Source organism: Erythranthe guttata, chromosome 6 (assembly GCF_056151865.1).
Source record: "Erythranthe guttata isolate IM_541 chromosome 6, IM_541, whole genome shotgun sequence".
Classification (NCBI taxonomy): domain Eukaryota; kingdom Viridiplantae; phylum Streptophyta; class Magnoliopsida; order Lamiales; family Phrymaceae; genus Erythranthe; species Erythranthe guttata.
In genome coordinates this window covers 13,442,890-13,458,314 of record NC_142538.1, presented here as the reverse complement: position 1 = coordinate 13,458,314, position 15,425 = coordinate 13,442,890, and the positions used below count along the sequence as shown (strand labels likewise).

At 37.1% G+C, this 15,425-nt stretch overlaps 1 protein-coding gene and 1 pseudogene across 1 annotated transcript; one reads left to right on the top strand and one right to left on the bottom strand.

The window, feature by feature from the left end:
* Positions 1–1,301: 1,301 nt before the first annotated feature.
* Positions 1,302–3,016, top strand: LOC148770194 (uncharacterized). Its single transcript, XM_088819041.1, has 3 exons — positions 1,302–2,046; positions 2,195–2,838; positions 2,930–3,016. The coding sequence occupies exons 1-3, from the start codon at positions 1,302–1,304 to the stop codon at positions 3,014–3,016; spliced, it is 1,476 nt and encodes a 491-aa protein (XP_088675167.1).
* Positions 3,017–6,663: 3,647 nt separating this feature from the next.
* Positions 6,664–7,515, bottom strand: LOC148770193 (uncharacterized; annotated as a pseudogene).
* Positions 7,516–15,425: the final 7,910 nt, after the last annotated feature.

The following is a 15,425-nucleotide window of genomic DNA, read 5'->3' as shown; positions in this document are numbered from 1 at the left end:
TTTCGTCATTCAAACTAATTACTACGGTTTTATGATCCTCCAATATAATTTACACGTCCCGTACTTTGCTAACGTGTCATGTCATGTATGGGGGTAATTTATGAATATATATATATATATATATATATATATATATATATATATATATATATATATATATATATATATATATATATATATATATATATATATATATATATATATATAAGGGCTTAATTCCACTTTGCACCCTCGAAATACATTTAATCGTTCAAAACGCACCCCACTCTATTTTCCGACGTTGACTGATTTTTTATTGTCAACAGGGGTATTTTTGTCTCTTCACTGTATAATTTGAAGTCACGTGATGATCATGTGATTAAGGGCAAAATTGATTTGTGTACAATAAAATAAAAAGTGAAAAAAAAATAAAAACATAAAACCCACCAACCTAAATCACTCTTCACGAAGTACATTTAGGGTTCCCAATTCTCTATTTTGCCGTTGATAACAAAAGAACAATTACTTGGTGTTTATTCATAAAGTGCAAATCTTTGGTAAATCATACAACTTTGTGAGAAAAATGGTTTGGATTCTCAGGGAAGAAAAGTTTGGCAATCCCTTCAATGGTAATTTTTTCAGAATTGCTCGACTGTTTGAGTTCAACAGCTTTAATATTTATTTATTCTCTCTTCTTGATCCAACATTCTATATTTTATGTTTTTATGTACATATTCCATGAGATTTGTCGGGACCGTACAATACAAATCGTCTTATATGTTAAACATAAATAATGAGTAGAGCATTTGCATTATTTATTGTTTTCTTTCGTGAATAGCACAATATTGTCATATTTAATTAATATATTTTTTTATGAAACAAATATGTTTACCATAAAGATGCAACACTCTGGTGTTTTTTCACAGTGCAGCAGTGGTAAATTCTATATTAGTGGTAGAGAAGACTATTTTGACTTTTGTGAACCTGGTGTTATGACAGTAGATGCATTACACGCCATGGCTAGGGTGATTGGTGAGACTAACTTGTTGAAGTTTTATCGTAGCAGAAAAGGCCACAATGATTTTCTCCTTTTGGACAGTGATGGTGATGTTCAGAATTTAGTGAAGTTTATGGATGAGAATAGAGTTGTGAGTGTGCTTATTGAGAATGTTGATCCAGTATCAACTATAGAGAGTCAAGCTGCTTCTAACTATTTTTTATTCGATGACCAAGCTAGTGAACAAGATGTGGAATTGACTGAAGATTTTACATAAAATGTTGAAGAAAGTTACAGAGGTGCTCATGAATCTAATGCAAATGATATGGTGGACTTTGATAACAATACAGTGACATCAAGTAGTGAAGAAGAATGTGATGATGTTGATAGTGATTATGAGTGCGACGATGAATTTGAAGAGAATGATTTTGAATTTGATGACCAACTATTCGATGATAATGTTGACAAAGAAATTGAGTGGGCTGATATTGTGGATGTTCAAATACCCGAGGTAGGAAACAATTTTGGACCAAGTAATAGTGGAATCGTTAATATGAAACAACCGACAACCACAATGCATGGATGCAAAAACAAAAAGAGGAGATCCAAATTGCCTGATTTTTCGGTTTACCAAAATGATGCAGATAACTCTGATTTTGAATTTGAAATAGGCATGAAGTTCAAAGATGCTGCGGAATTCAGAGATGCTATAAGAAAGCATTCAAATAAGCAAGGTAGACCATTAACGTTTTATAAGAACTGCAGCAACAAGATTCAGGTTACATGCAAGTGTGGATGGGTCATATATGCATCATTTATGTCAAATATAGACAAAACTTTTCAGGTTAAGTCTATTAAAGGGCACCATACTTGTACTAGAGAACCTAGTTCGAAGCATTGCACATCAAAATTTTTGGCTTTGAAATATCAGAATCACATAAGGAGTAACCTGGAATGGCCTGTGGATTCAATACAAGAGATTATGCAAATGGAAAACCGAACACTACTATCAATCTCTAAGATGTACAGAGCCAAAAAACATGCTGGCAAACTTATAAATGGCACAGAAAGTGAGCAATATGCAAGACTTTGGGATTACTGACGAAATCAAGAGAAAAAATCCGAACACCACAGTGAAAATTAAGTGCAAGCATATCTTGAATTATGGAGAATGTACATTTAAGAGGATTTATATTTGTTGGGGAGCTCTAAAGAAAGGTTTTAAAGAAGGGTGTAGACCTGTTATCGGGTTGGATGAGACTCATCTCAAGACAGAAAGGGGTGGGGTGTTACTCACGGCAGTTGGTATAGACGAGAACAACAACATGTACCCCATTGCTTATGCTGTAGTTTTGAGTGAAATTAGGAAAACATGGGATTGGTTCATCACACTACTGATTGATGACTTGGACATTAAGAACAGTTATGCATGGACTATAATTTCTGATAAGCAAAAGGGGTTGATTAGGGCCGTGGAGGATTTGCTACCCCACGCTGAGCACCGATTTTGTGTGAGATATATGTACAACAACTTTAAAACGAAACACAAGGGGCTGCAATTAAAGGATTTGATATGGAGAGCTACTACATCAACTAGAGTGGTTGATTTTGAAAGGATAATGGAGCAAATAAAAGCCACTGATCATGCTACATACAAGTGGGTGATGGAGAGACCTCCCAAGCAATGGACAAGGTCACACTTCAATACTTGGCCAAAATGTGACCTTTTACTAAATATTTTTTGCGAAAGCTTCAACAAATCAATTATGAAGGCTAGGAATAGGCCAATTATCACGATGTTGGAGATTATAAGAATGATAATATACAAAAGATTGCCAGCTCAAAGAGATAAAATCATGAAGGTAAATGGAGAAATATGTCCTACAGTGCAAAAAATATTAGAAAACAAGAAGAAAAATGCACATGAATTTATTGTACAATGGAATGGTGAAGATAAGTTTGAGGTTAAAGGCTGATTTGGTGACTCTTGGACAGTGGAACTACCGAAGAGAACTTGTAGCTGCAGAAAGTGGGATTTGACTGGATTACCATGCGTGCATGCTATAGCATGTGTGTTCTACAAAAGGGAAAAAGTGGAAAATTATGTGTGTCATTGGTACCAAAAGAACACATACATGAAGGCGTATAACTACATGTTGCAGCCAATCAAAGGAAAAGATGAGTGGCCAAAATCTGAACTTTTATCATTAGTTCCATGGCCTGAAAAGACAAAGAAAGCTGGAAGACCAAAACAACATGCAAGAAGAAAGGATCCAGATGAGCTAATCCAAGAGCAGGATGGTGGGAATAAGTTGAAAAGAAACGACTTCAAATACCGTTGTTCTAATTGTGGACAATATGGACACAATATAAAAGGTTGCAAGGAACCATCAAAAGTGTGTTCTTCAAAAATGTCAAAAATTTCGGTACGTGTACCAATATTTAAATATGTTTCTAATTTATTTTAATTTATTATGAAACTTCGTAGTATGATTTTCTATATGTTTATCTGTAGGAGAGAAAAAAAGTTAAGAACATGTGTAACAATATCAAGAACTAATTTGCAGGTTTGATTATATTATTTTTATCTATTAAATTATTATTAATCACTAATACACTAATAAAATCTGTCTTTGTTTGTAACAGGACACAAATTAAGGACCATCTAAATCTACTGTGACAGGTCTTTAGGCTGAACAAGTTGGATTTTATATTCTAATAGTATTGCCATTTTATTTTTCATGTCAGAACTATATATATGAATTTAGTACTGCGGTTATGATCTACTTTGAATTTTCAAACTTTATATGCTTTTGATTTTGACATATTTGGATATTGCTATTGCTATAGTATTATGCAATTATTTTGATCTTAGAATATCTTGGTTCAGATTTTCATTTTCTTATTCTATATTTTTTTTTAATTTTTTTTTGATACAAGTACTGTTCTGGTTATAATTATTTTTGATGAATTTGATGTGGTTAGTGGTTACTATGGAACAATACAAATTTAAAACCAAGTAAAAGTCCGTTTAAATTTATTGTCTAATTTCTAACAGTTTAAAAGATATTAGACTTTGTTTATTATGGCCAAAAAGCTGATAAAAAAAACAAACGCAAGCTAATGAATAAAATTAGTTAATATGATTAAAATACATTTTTTTTCATTTTGCACTCTCGAAAAAATAATTTTGACACTTTGCACCCTTGAAAATACATTAGCACTTTGCACCCCAAAGAAAAATTCGATGAAGAGAAAAAAATACCCCTGTTGACAATCAAAAAATCAGTCAACGCCGGAACATATGGCCGGAAAATAGAGCGGGGTGCATTTTGAATGATTAAATGTATTTCGAGGGTGTAAAGTGCCATAAATTGTTTTTCGGGGGTGCAAAGTGCCAAAATGGTGTATTTCGAGGGTGCAAAGTGGAATTAAGCCTATATATAAGTAATGAATGTGATCTTTATTTCCACGCACACTGATATATGTATTATTTGTTTTTAAAATAAATCACATAATAGAATCATTGGAAGATAAATTTTGTACCATTTTCTTTATTATTCTAGGTTTAGGGGCTATATCTCTTTCACCAATAAACTCATCCCTTAAATATTTATTATAAATAAATGAAACATTCATGTATATGACAATATTACCCCCAACCCTTTATACCCAATTCTTAATTGTAACCTCAATTTAATCAATGGTGTCCACAAAAATCCAATTTTAACCACAAAAATTCAATTTTAACCTTTTTTTTCAAAACTTTTTTTTTTCATTTTTTTTTGCTGCCGGATTCCGGACTTTTAGATAATTCTTTTTTTTTTATTTTTTTTTTACGTCCGCCGCTAAACGTTGACCGTAGTTGTGCTGTCACTGACAATAAATTAACATAATTATACTGTCAATGACAGTACATTAACGTAATTGAGGTTGTGATGTTCTGCTGGTTTTTCCAGGGTCTTTTACTGAAAATGTACATTACGTAAGTTAAAGGTGTATTATCTTGTAATTTAAAATGTAGAAAAAAGAAAAAAACAATGACTAATGGAAAAATTACCAGTTCCATTGCTTCTGCACAAAAATCTAGTCAATACAGAAATGATTAAGGTACAATATAGACAAAGAAACAATTTAAGGGCAACTCCAACCGAGGCCCTAAAAGCAATAACTGCCATTTTGATGGTCAAAGTCTGAATTTTTGTGTTCCAACCGAGCCATCAAAACAGGCCCCATTTTAGGACCTCCTCATCTCTGCCATAAAAAAATGGGGTCTGCAAATTGAGTAATACAAAATTGGAGGGAAGCTCCCAACGGATCTATTTCCTCCCAACGGATACATTTCCACCCAACGTGTCTTTTATTTTGCAGATTCAACTTTAATTGAAAAAAAAAACTTCCAATAAAGAAGACCATTTCGGTTTGAAAAATTACATAATTTCAAAACTCAAAATTAAAAGAAAAACAACGAAAAAAAAGGTAACCTTTATGCGTTTCTGAGTTCTGATTTTCTTTGTGAATCGGAGCACGAAAAAAACAGTGAAAGAAAGATGAGAGAAAAGGGGTTAGAAAAAAGAGAGAAGAAGATTAGGGAGAATGAGTAAGAGAAAAAAAATAGAGGATGAGAATAAGAGAAAGGAGAAAAGGAGAGAATTAGAGAGAGAGAGAGAGAACAGAGGAGAAAAGAAAAAGAAATAAGAGAGAGAGAGAGAGAGAGAGAGAGAGAGAGAGAGAGAGAGAGAGAGAGAGAGAGAGAGAACAGATGAGAATAAGAGAGAGGGGTGTTGGCGGCTCAAAGTGGTGGGGGTGGGGGATTAGGGTATATATATTAGGTTAATTAGGGTTATTTACTTAAGTGTTTATTTTTGTACATTATTTTTTATTTGTATGCTAATTATTTTTAGGTTAATTATTTTTATGTGTATGCTAATTAATAATTATTTTTCTTGCTTTTGTAGATGGATGACGATATGTATCATTCTTACGCTGATTTGCTAAATAGCACGTCACCGGAATTTCTGGAAAATAATCAATTCGACGAGATTTCTACACCTCTCGAAAGTTCAGTGGCAGGGCATGTATTATCAAAAAGAAAAAAGAATTTTTCCCGCGATGAGGATATTATTCTTGTTTCAGCATGGCTAAATACAAGCAAGGATGCTATTACTGGAAATGATCAGAGAGCCACTATGTTTTAGGGAAAAATATGTGATATGTTTATGAGTCATGGCGGTGATGTGGGGCTACCGAGAAAAGCATAAAACATCGTTGGGGACAAATTAACGCACGATGTGCTAAATTTGTTGGTTGTGTCAAACAAATCGACGATAGGCATCAATCCGGTCAATCGACTCATGGAAAGGTAAATATTTATATTCTAATTTTTTGTTCATAGAATACTATTTACTTATTTTTCACCTTATTTTTTTTTGGAGTTGATTGAAGCAAAACAACTATACATTGCCGATGAAGGTAGAGCTTTCCAACTAGAACATTGCTTTGAACTTCTTCAAAACGAGAGAAAATGGCAAACTCTAAAAAAAAGTAAAATTGTCGACCTCGATGTTGATGCAAGCCCATTTGGTGATAGTAGTGATCATTCCACTACTCACGTTCGGCCTCTCGGTAACAAGGCGTCAAAAGAACAATTGTCAAGGAAGAAAGCAAACTTAAAGACCGGTAGCTCACTACGATGTCTGGTAATAACCCATGGAATAATTCTTACAATTGACAATAAAATTGACTGGAGGAGCACGACCGTTGGTTAATGTTAAAAAGACATGAGATCTATCTAAAACATTTATATCATTAAGTGAGCCTGGCATCCCAAAAAAAGCATGCCATATCCAAAGATCCTGAGAAGCAACTACCTCTAATACAATAGTCGGTGAACGAGAATGGCCAGTGTACATACCTTTCCAAGCAGTTGGGCAATTTTTCCACTTTCAATGCATGCAATCAATGCTTCCAAGCATTCCTGGAAATCCGCGTTGCTCGTTAACTTGGAGCAGTCGCGATAGATCTGTTTCAGTTGGTGTTCTTAGATATACTTCACTGAAAATGACAACTATCGCTTCGACAAAATGACGTAAGCTATCAAGGGAGGTGCTTTGACCTATGCGTATATGATCATCTAGAAGATCAGCTGGAATTCCATAGGCAAGTATTCTGAGTGCATCTATTACCTTTTGAAGAGATGATAAGCCAGGGACCCCGATTGCATCATTTCTTTGTACGAAGTATGGATCATATGATTCAACTGCATTTAGAATTCGACAGAAAAGAGGCCTTCGCATCCGAAATCTTCTTCTGAATTGATCATCAGAATATGTTGGATTATCAGAAAAATAATCCTGATAAAGTCTTCTTTGCCCTCCAGCTCTGTCACGATTAATTACCCTTCGGCCCGGAACAGAACCACGATGACGCCTATTTTGCCTTTCGCCTTCCTCATTTTGAGTTGCTATTAAAAGCAATTCAAGATCGTCATCAGACTCAGAAGTTAAGAAAGTGTTTAGTAACTCAAGATTTCGATACATGGTGAAATGATGAGACGAAAATTGCAAAATAGAGAACAAATGTTATAGTATGAATAAGTTATTGAAGTGTTGAAAACTACATCCTATGAACTCTCCTAAATAGATGTTTGGGGATGAACATAAGATGTACGATATGGACACAAAATCTCATCAGAAATTTTAACGTCCTCTCAAAACTCGACATGTATCCAAAAAATCCTATCGGCTAAAATGTAATAGTAATTTTGACGTCCTCTCGAAAATTGACAAGTGTTCCCGAAAATCCTATCAGATAAAATATGAGAGTTGCAATATGTTCAATAATTCTTTAATCAAAAACTCGTCAAGATAAAGATAAGAGGTGTGACGTGGCACAAATTAATTTTTTCGTATTATTAAATTTATTTTATTTTTATTTCATTTAAATTTAAATTTAAATATATTTATTGATTTATTTATTTCTAACAAAATATAGTTAGTTTTCATTTAAATAAAATAAATTAAATTAAATTTAAAAATGGGGCCCCAATTTGATGTTTGCCATTGGAGTGAAAACATTTTTGTGAAGCCCCAAAACACTATAGCAAGCCCCAAATGAGTGTTTGGGGTCTTCAATTTGGGGTCTCCCATTGGAGTTTCCCTTATGAACTATTTACATAATAGTCTATTAACATTCAACACAAATAGTCTATTTAATACTCAAGAACAGTAAAGACAAACATCCAAATAGTCTATTTTGCTTCACACCGTGTTATGTAATTTTTTGACTGAACAAGTTCTACATATAAATGCCCACTAATTCCAGCAAGTATAACAGATTAATAACAATTCTTAATGAACTATTTACACAAACATCTACGATACAGTCATATATTCCACAATTACATAATTTAGGAGCAATCGTTTACAATATAGCCTAGTTGCAGTATACACAAACATGATTACATTGTTTTTTTCAAAGTCATCTATTATAACTATATACCAACAAAACCATATATGTAAGATTCAACTATTCTAATTTAGCTACTTGCAAAACAACTACTCCCTCCGTTCCTTAATAAGTGTCTCTTTTTACATTTTTGCAAACATTAAGAAACTCAATAAATATATCTTGATTTTAGAAAATTCATATAGAAATGACTAAAACAACCTTTATTATTTAATGATTTATAAGAGAAGAATAATGATTAGAGTTTCATTAATAAGGTTAAAACAGGAAAAATGCATTTAATGCAGTATTGGAAATCTAAAGTGACAGATAATATAGAACAAAAATATTTTTAAAAAGAGACAGTTATTGTGGAACAGAGGGAGTATTTAACAAATTCATCTATTTTAAACTATATTAATTTCTCCATAAGCAACTTCAAGCCCATGTTTTTTCACAATTAACAATTCCCAATGGACTATTTACAGAATAGTCTATTTACATTCAACACAAACAGTCTATTTATTACTCCAAGAACAGTCAAGACAAACAGCCAAATAGTCTATTTTACTTCACAGCGTGTTATGTGATTTTTTTACGGAACAAGTTCTACATACAAATGCCCACTAATTCCAGCAAGAATAACAGATTAATTACATGCCTCGGTTTGACGAATGTCGTTTCAATGATTTTGTCCTACGTTCTCCTGTTCACATAAAGAAAATGTAAAGCAAACACATTTGTTGATGGCGTGTTTTGGTAGAATCGATGATAGGATGTTAATAAACATGGCTATTTCAATTGGGATACTTACTGCTCGCAGACGTCGCTTTATTTTCCGATTGCGCTGTGTTGTTGTCCACTGCTTTAAGAATTTCACTGATTTTGTAGCTCCGTCGACTAGTTTTTTTACCCAAGAAACGCCACAATATAGTCGTTTCACAAATTTTGGTGAGCGAGTTTAGGATTTAGGAAGCAATTCGAACTTTTGTGACATAGGTTATGTCGCCGATGTAGTCGTTTAGGAGCTTTAGAGTTTGTAGTGGGAGTTATGGAAAGATTTGCGAAAGCGAGATTTTTGGGTGTGTGTTTTCAATCACACCCGATTTCAGCGATTTCAATTTCCGGACTTGGTGTGTGTTTTTTGTTTAGAAAAAACGTGGCTCCAAGAAGGCTAGTTTCAGGATTCCTTAAAATAGTGGTTTCCTATTAATATTGAAAATATGGCTGGATCACCCATTATGAAAAAACACTAGAGGAGGTTATGGCTAATAGTCCCGAATTAATAAAAGTTACATACTATATTTAAAATAAATATATATATTTTTAAACAAAATCAGATAAGTACAAAACTTCACGTTCCGCTTATGTGTCAAAACATATGATGAAATAAAATTATTCTAAAATTGAAATCAACAAGAATATAAAACCAAAAGAAAATAAATAAAATAAATTTTTATATATTAATTCATGCATGGAAAATGGTCATATTAATTTTTATTTTATTTTTCTTGTGATAGTTGATAAGTTTCATTATCTTGAATTTCTCTGCATAATTATTGTTTGAAATAATTAAGTATTTTTTTCATGTTGCTTAGATGTTATGATTATTTTGGTCAAATTTACGAACAATTTCCTTAAAGGAAGTGTAAATTTACTACATCATGGCCATGATATTTAGTATAATTACAGCTAGAGTACTTCTAATTTGAAAAATGCATATCTCCCTTGAATCTGGATAGTAGCTAAGACTTAACTCATTTGATCATTTACTTTTTTTTTTTTTAAATTATATTTTTACCTCTGAAAAAATGTTGAGTAAACTATATTGACCTCTCTCGGTCTAACTATCCATTACACTCTTATATTAACTTTCTTTCTTTGATCACAAAATTAAAAATAGTTTTGATCATCCACGTCTATTACTTAACTTTTTTCTTTATTTTCATAATTTTTTTATTAATGTTGATGTTTGAGTTATAGTACAATACTTATAAAAGTTTGATATTCCTAATTGGGTCAACCCAATAGGCCTACAATTTCTTTACCTACTGGGTCACAAGCCCAATATTAAAGACCACTACTACCGAGGCCCAATCACCTTCAAATAAGGTTTTGACCCGATAATCTCAACTAATTAAACTTCAGCCCAATCAATGAGGTATAAATAAATGTTTGAACTCATTCCTTAAGGTACGTCCTATTATCTGAGTAATTCTATAACATGTATTCTCTGGATTATTTCCACTATCCGCACGTCTGACTTGAGCGTCGGAGGGGTTTCCACCGGATCAACCGCGGCTTAGTTTACGTGTTCTATGATCGCAGGTATCTCAAGGTCATCAAGCTCGTGAGCCAGTGATCCACTCTGCTCTTCCACCTCATCCTACTTCAACACTCTAAGGTGATCTAACTTTAGCATCATCATTTTGGCGTCGTCTGTGGGAAGGCAGACATGATCACATAGCGCGCATGATGGCCTTGACACATTTGCCCAGGGGGACTGTGACACTGCTAACAACCACCCACCTCACGGAGGCTCTGGCTTGTCGATTCTCCCTCCCCGCATTTGGGATTCAACACAAGTTCATCCTCGTGAGGCCCCACTGGGTCCTCAACAGGATCAACTTCTACTTGCTCCTCAAACGGTTCAGATAACCGATGAGGACCTTCAGCGTATAATCGCAGAAGCTTCAACAAGATCAACTTCTACTTACTCCTCGAACGGTTCGGATAACCGATGAGGACCTTCAGCGTATAATCGCGGAAGCTTCAACTCGTGCTGCCACTGAAGCAGTGGCACTATACATAGTCATAGTAGGAGCCAACGCTCCTCCTTGTGAGGCCCCATTGGGTCCTCAACAGGATCAACTTCTACTTGCTCCTCGAACGGTTCAGATAACCGAAGAAGACCTTCAGCGTATGATCACAGAAGATTCAACTCGTGCTTCCACTGAATCAGTGGCACCATACATTGCCAAGGTTGGGCATCTCATCCCAAGGGTTCGTGATCGCCTCATTCTAAGTTGGGGGTTATCCCATCCGAAAGTTGGGAATCTAATCCATAGGGTTCGTGATCGCCTCTTCCTAAGTTGGGGGTTATCCCATCCCAAAGTTTGGCATCTCATCCCTCATCCCAATGGTTCATGATCGCCTCATCCTAAGTTGGGGGTTATCCCATCCGAAAGTTGGGCATCTAATCCCTAGGGTTCGTGATCGCCTCATCCTAAGTTGGGGGTTATCCCATCCCAAAGTTTGGCATCTCATCCCAAGGGTTCGTGATCGCCTCATCCTAAGTTGGGGGTTATCCCATCCCAAAGTTTGGCATCTCATCCCAAGGGTTCGTGATCGCCTCATCCTAAGTTGGAAGTTATCCCATCCGACAGTTGGTCATCTCATCCCAAGGGTTCGTGATCGCCTCATCCGAAGTTGGGGGTTATCCCATCCGAAAGTTGGGCATCTCATCCATAAGGTTCGTGATCGCCTCTTCCTAAGTTGGGGGTTATCCCATCCCAAAGTTTGGCATCTCATCCCTCATCCCAATGGTTCGTGATCGCCTCATCCTAAGTTGGGGGTTATCCCATCCGAAAGTTGGGCATCTCATCCCTAGGGTTCGTGATCGCCTCATCCTAAGTTTGGGGTTATCCCATCCCAAAGTTTGGAATCTCATCCCAAGGGTTCGTGATTGCCTCATCCTAAGTTGGAAGTTATCCCATCCGACAGTTGGTCATCTCATCCCAAGGGTTCGTGATCGCCTCATCCGAAGTTGGGGGTTATCCCATCCGAAAGTTGGGCATCTCATCCCAAGAGTTCGTGATCGCCTCATCCTAAGTTGGGGGTTATCCCATCCGAAAGTTGGGCATCTCATCTCAAGGGTTCGTGATCGCCTCATCCTAAGTTGGGGGTTATCCCATCCCAAAGTTGGGCCTCTCATCCCAATGGTTGGACATCACCCTTACCTTTCAACACCAAGTGGGTTCACATCCCATCTCAAGAGCCGGATATGGTTTTCCTACTCAAAAAAAAGAACATTATCCCTAAGGGGTGGACACCAACCACCTAAAAAAAAAAAGTTTCAAACCGCACGGGCGAGACCCAAGAACAAGAACAAGAAAAAAGAAGAGAAAAATGAACATGTGACGCGTGCAATTCAACAAAAAAAAAAGGTGAAAAACGCGTGCAAGGCACGCGCGCGTGGCATACACACGCAAATCGCGCGATTGTAAAGACGCGCGCACGCGTCAACGACCTTAAAAAAAAATCAAAATCAAAATTTTAGCCAAGCCAAGCTGCCCGTGCGCTTCCCAGCACCCGGCTCCCTCCAAGCCGCGCGGCTCCCAGCGCGCCATCAAAGGCACGTCAGCCCCACATGGGCAGCCTTCTTCTGCCTAGGGGCGCGCGCACCACCTAAAAAAAAAAAAGAAAAAGTAAAAGAAATAGAAAGAGAAAGAGAGCAGCAGCACAACAGGGCCTCTCACCCATCACATCATTGTCCTCCTCTGCATCATGCATCAACTCCCATCAATCCCCCGCGGGACTCCCCATACCACATTAATTCGCGCGCGCGCCTCCCCTAGTCACCCAATCGCGCGCAATTTGCACTGCGCACTACCAAATCGCATGCCGATTTCACCTCCCTTCACCCAATCGTGCGAGAATTTCAACGCGGTCCACTAAATCGCAAGCCGATTTCACCTCAATTCATCAAATCGTGCGAGAATTTCAACGCACTCCACCAAATTGCGCAAGCTCTCCAGCGCGCCTCACCAAATCGCGCATGCTCTCAAATGGATAAATAAAAATTATTATTTCTCCACACCACGCCAACAATTAACGGTACACCACAACACCGATCTACTCTCGACACGATCCGGTATCCTTTTCGACTTAGCTCCCACATCGAATCGAGAGTGGGGGGCTTACGAGACAACTCCCACGAGGGGCAAACTCGCTCGGTCCTACAAACCCGTTGCGAGGCAACTCCAACAAGGAGCCAACTCCCTCGGTAGTACTTCTACTCACAGCGGAATAACTCCCACGAGGAGTCAAATCGCTCGACTTACGAACCCAGCGAGACAACTCCCACAAGGAGCCAACTCGCTCGGCACTACGAACCCACAGCGAGATAACTCCTCCGAGACAACTCGCTCGGTACTACAAACCCGCAGCGAGACAACTCCCACAAGGAGCCAACTCGCTCGGTACTACGAACCCGCAGCGAGACAACTCCCACGAGGAGCCAACTTGCTCACTACTACAACCCGCAGCGAGACAACTCCAACGAGGAGCTAACTCGCTCGACACTACGAACCCGTTGCAAGGCAACTCCCATGAAGAGCCACCTCGCTCGGTAATAAGACTCGTTGCGAGACAACTCCAACGAGGAGACAATTCGCTCAAAGCGACCTCAATTCGCACGCTCCTCAGTCGCGCGTCATCCAACGCCCCAACAACTTCGTTGCGAGACAGTTCTCTTGAGGAGACAACTCGCTCACAATTACAACCCTAAAAACACTTAGAGATATTATGAGAATCTATAGAGCCTGTCCAGCTTGATTACTCAAATTTCTTTACTTGTCTTCGACGGGTCCTTCATTAAAACGTGGCCACGGTCCTAACATACTTACGACCTACGAGGTCTAACAAGGGGTACGATCCCCATATAAAAAAAAAAAAATCTTGAGAGTTTGATCCCCTCCTCAAGTACATCACGCACAAGGCTATATGTAAACATATACAAGCAACGCGTCGAAACATTGAAAATGTCAATAAATAACAACTCCCACGAGGAGATTACTCGCTCCGTGCTACTACATTATTGCGAGACAACTCCCACGAGGAGATAACTCGCTACTACATCGTCGCGGGACAACACCGACGACTCAAGTGACTTACATCGCGACGCCAATGCGCCTTCACGCCCCTCCGGCACACGCTCCAACGCGTTTTCGCACACCATCAGGCCATACGCCAACGAGCGACCACTGCAATATTTACTCTCGACACGGTCGAGAACCCATTTCGACATGGCCCCACATCGACTCGAGAGTGGGGGGCTTAATGATATGCCTAATTGGGCCAACCCAATAGGCCTACAATTTCTTTACCTACTGGGCCACAAGCCCAATATTGAAGACCACTACTACCGAGGCCCAATCACCTTCAAATAAGGTTTTGACCCGATAATCTCAACTAATTAAACTTCAGTCCAATCAATGAGGTATAAATAAAGGTTTGAACTCATTCCTTAAGGTACGTCCTATTATCTGAGTAATACTATAACAAGTATTCTCTGGACTATTTCCACTATCCGCACGTCTAACTTGAGCGTCGGAGGGTTTTCCGTCGGACCAACCCCCGGCTTAGTTTACGTGTTCTATGATCGCAAGTATCTCAAGTTCATCAAGCTCGTGAGCCAGTGATCCACTCTACTCTTCCAGCTCATCCTACTTCTACACTCTAAAGTGATCTAACTTTAGCATCATCAAAGTTACTTAAGTAAACCAAAGACTACTTATTAAGTACTCCATATGTCCCATATATATATATATATATATATATTCCCATATATATATATATATATATATATATATATATATATATATATATATATATATATATATATATATATATATATATATATATATATATTGGTATTTTTTATCCTAAATTATTTGTCAATTAATTGCATTTTTATCAATTTTGCCCCTTGTCACCTTAATTATTTAATTGGAAAATAATTAATGACAAGTGTATTTTAGTATTTACAATGTTATTTTTTTGTATAAACTATGCATATTTACTGAGTTTCGTAATATGTGTGCACCAAAACGACATCTAATGTAGGACAGATAGAGTATATAATGTTATTACATCTAAAGACGAAATATATATTAAACGTGGATCCCTCAATTTAAAAATACGAAGTCATTTTTATGTGATTACTTCTTTATATGCATATGATATTATGATCATTGAAAAACTCTTGAAACATAACTTAAAG

What these genes read in the sequence shown, in the direction of transcription:
- LOC148770194 (XM_088819041.1), top strand. Translation starts at nt 1,302, where the DNA reads ATGGTGGACTTTGATAACAATACAGTGACATCAAGTAGTGAAGAAGAA. An exon ending in ACTTATAAATGGCACAGAAA is followed by an intron (nt 2,047 to 2,194) that starts GTGAGCAATATG and finishes CTCTAAAGAAAG; the next exon opens with GTTTTAAAGAAGGGTGTAGA. An exon ending in AAAGAGATAAAATCATGAAG is followed by an intron (nt 2,839 to 2,929) that starts GTAAATGGAGAA and finishes GGAATGGTGAAG; the next exon opens with ATAAGTTTGAGGTTAAAGGC.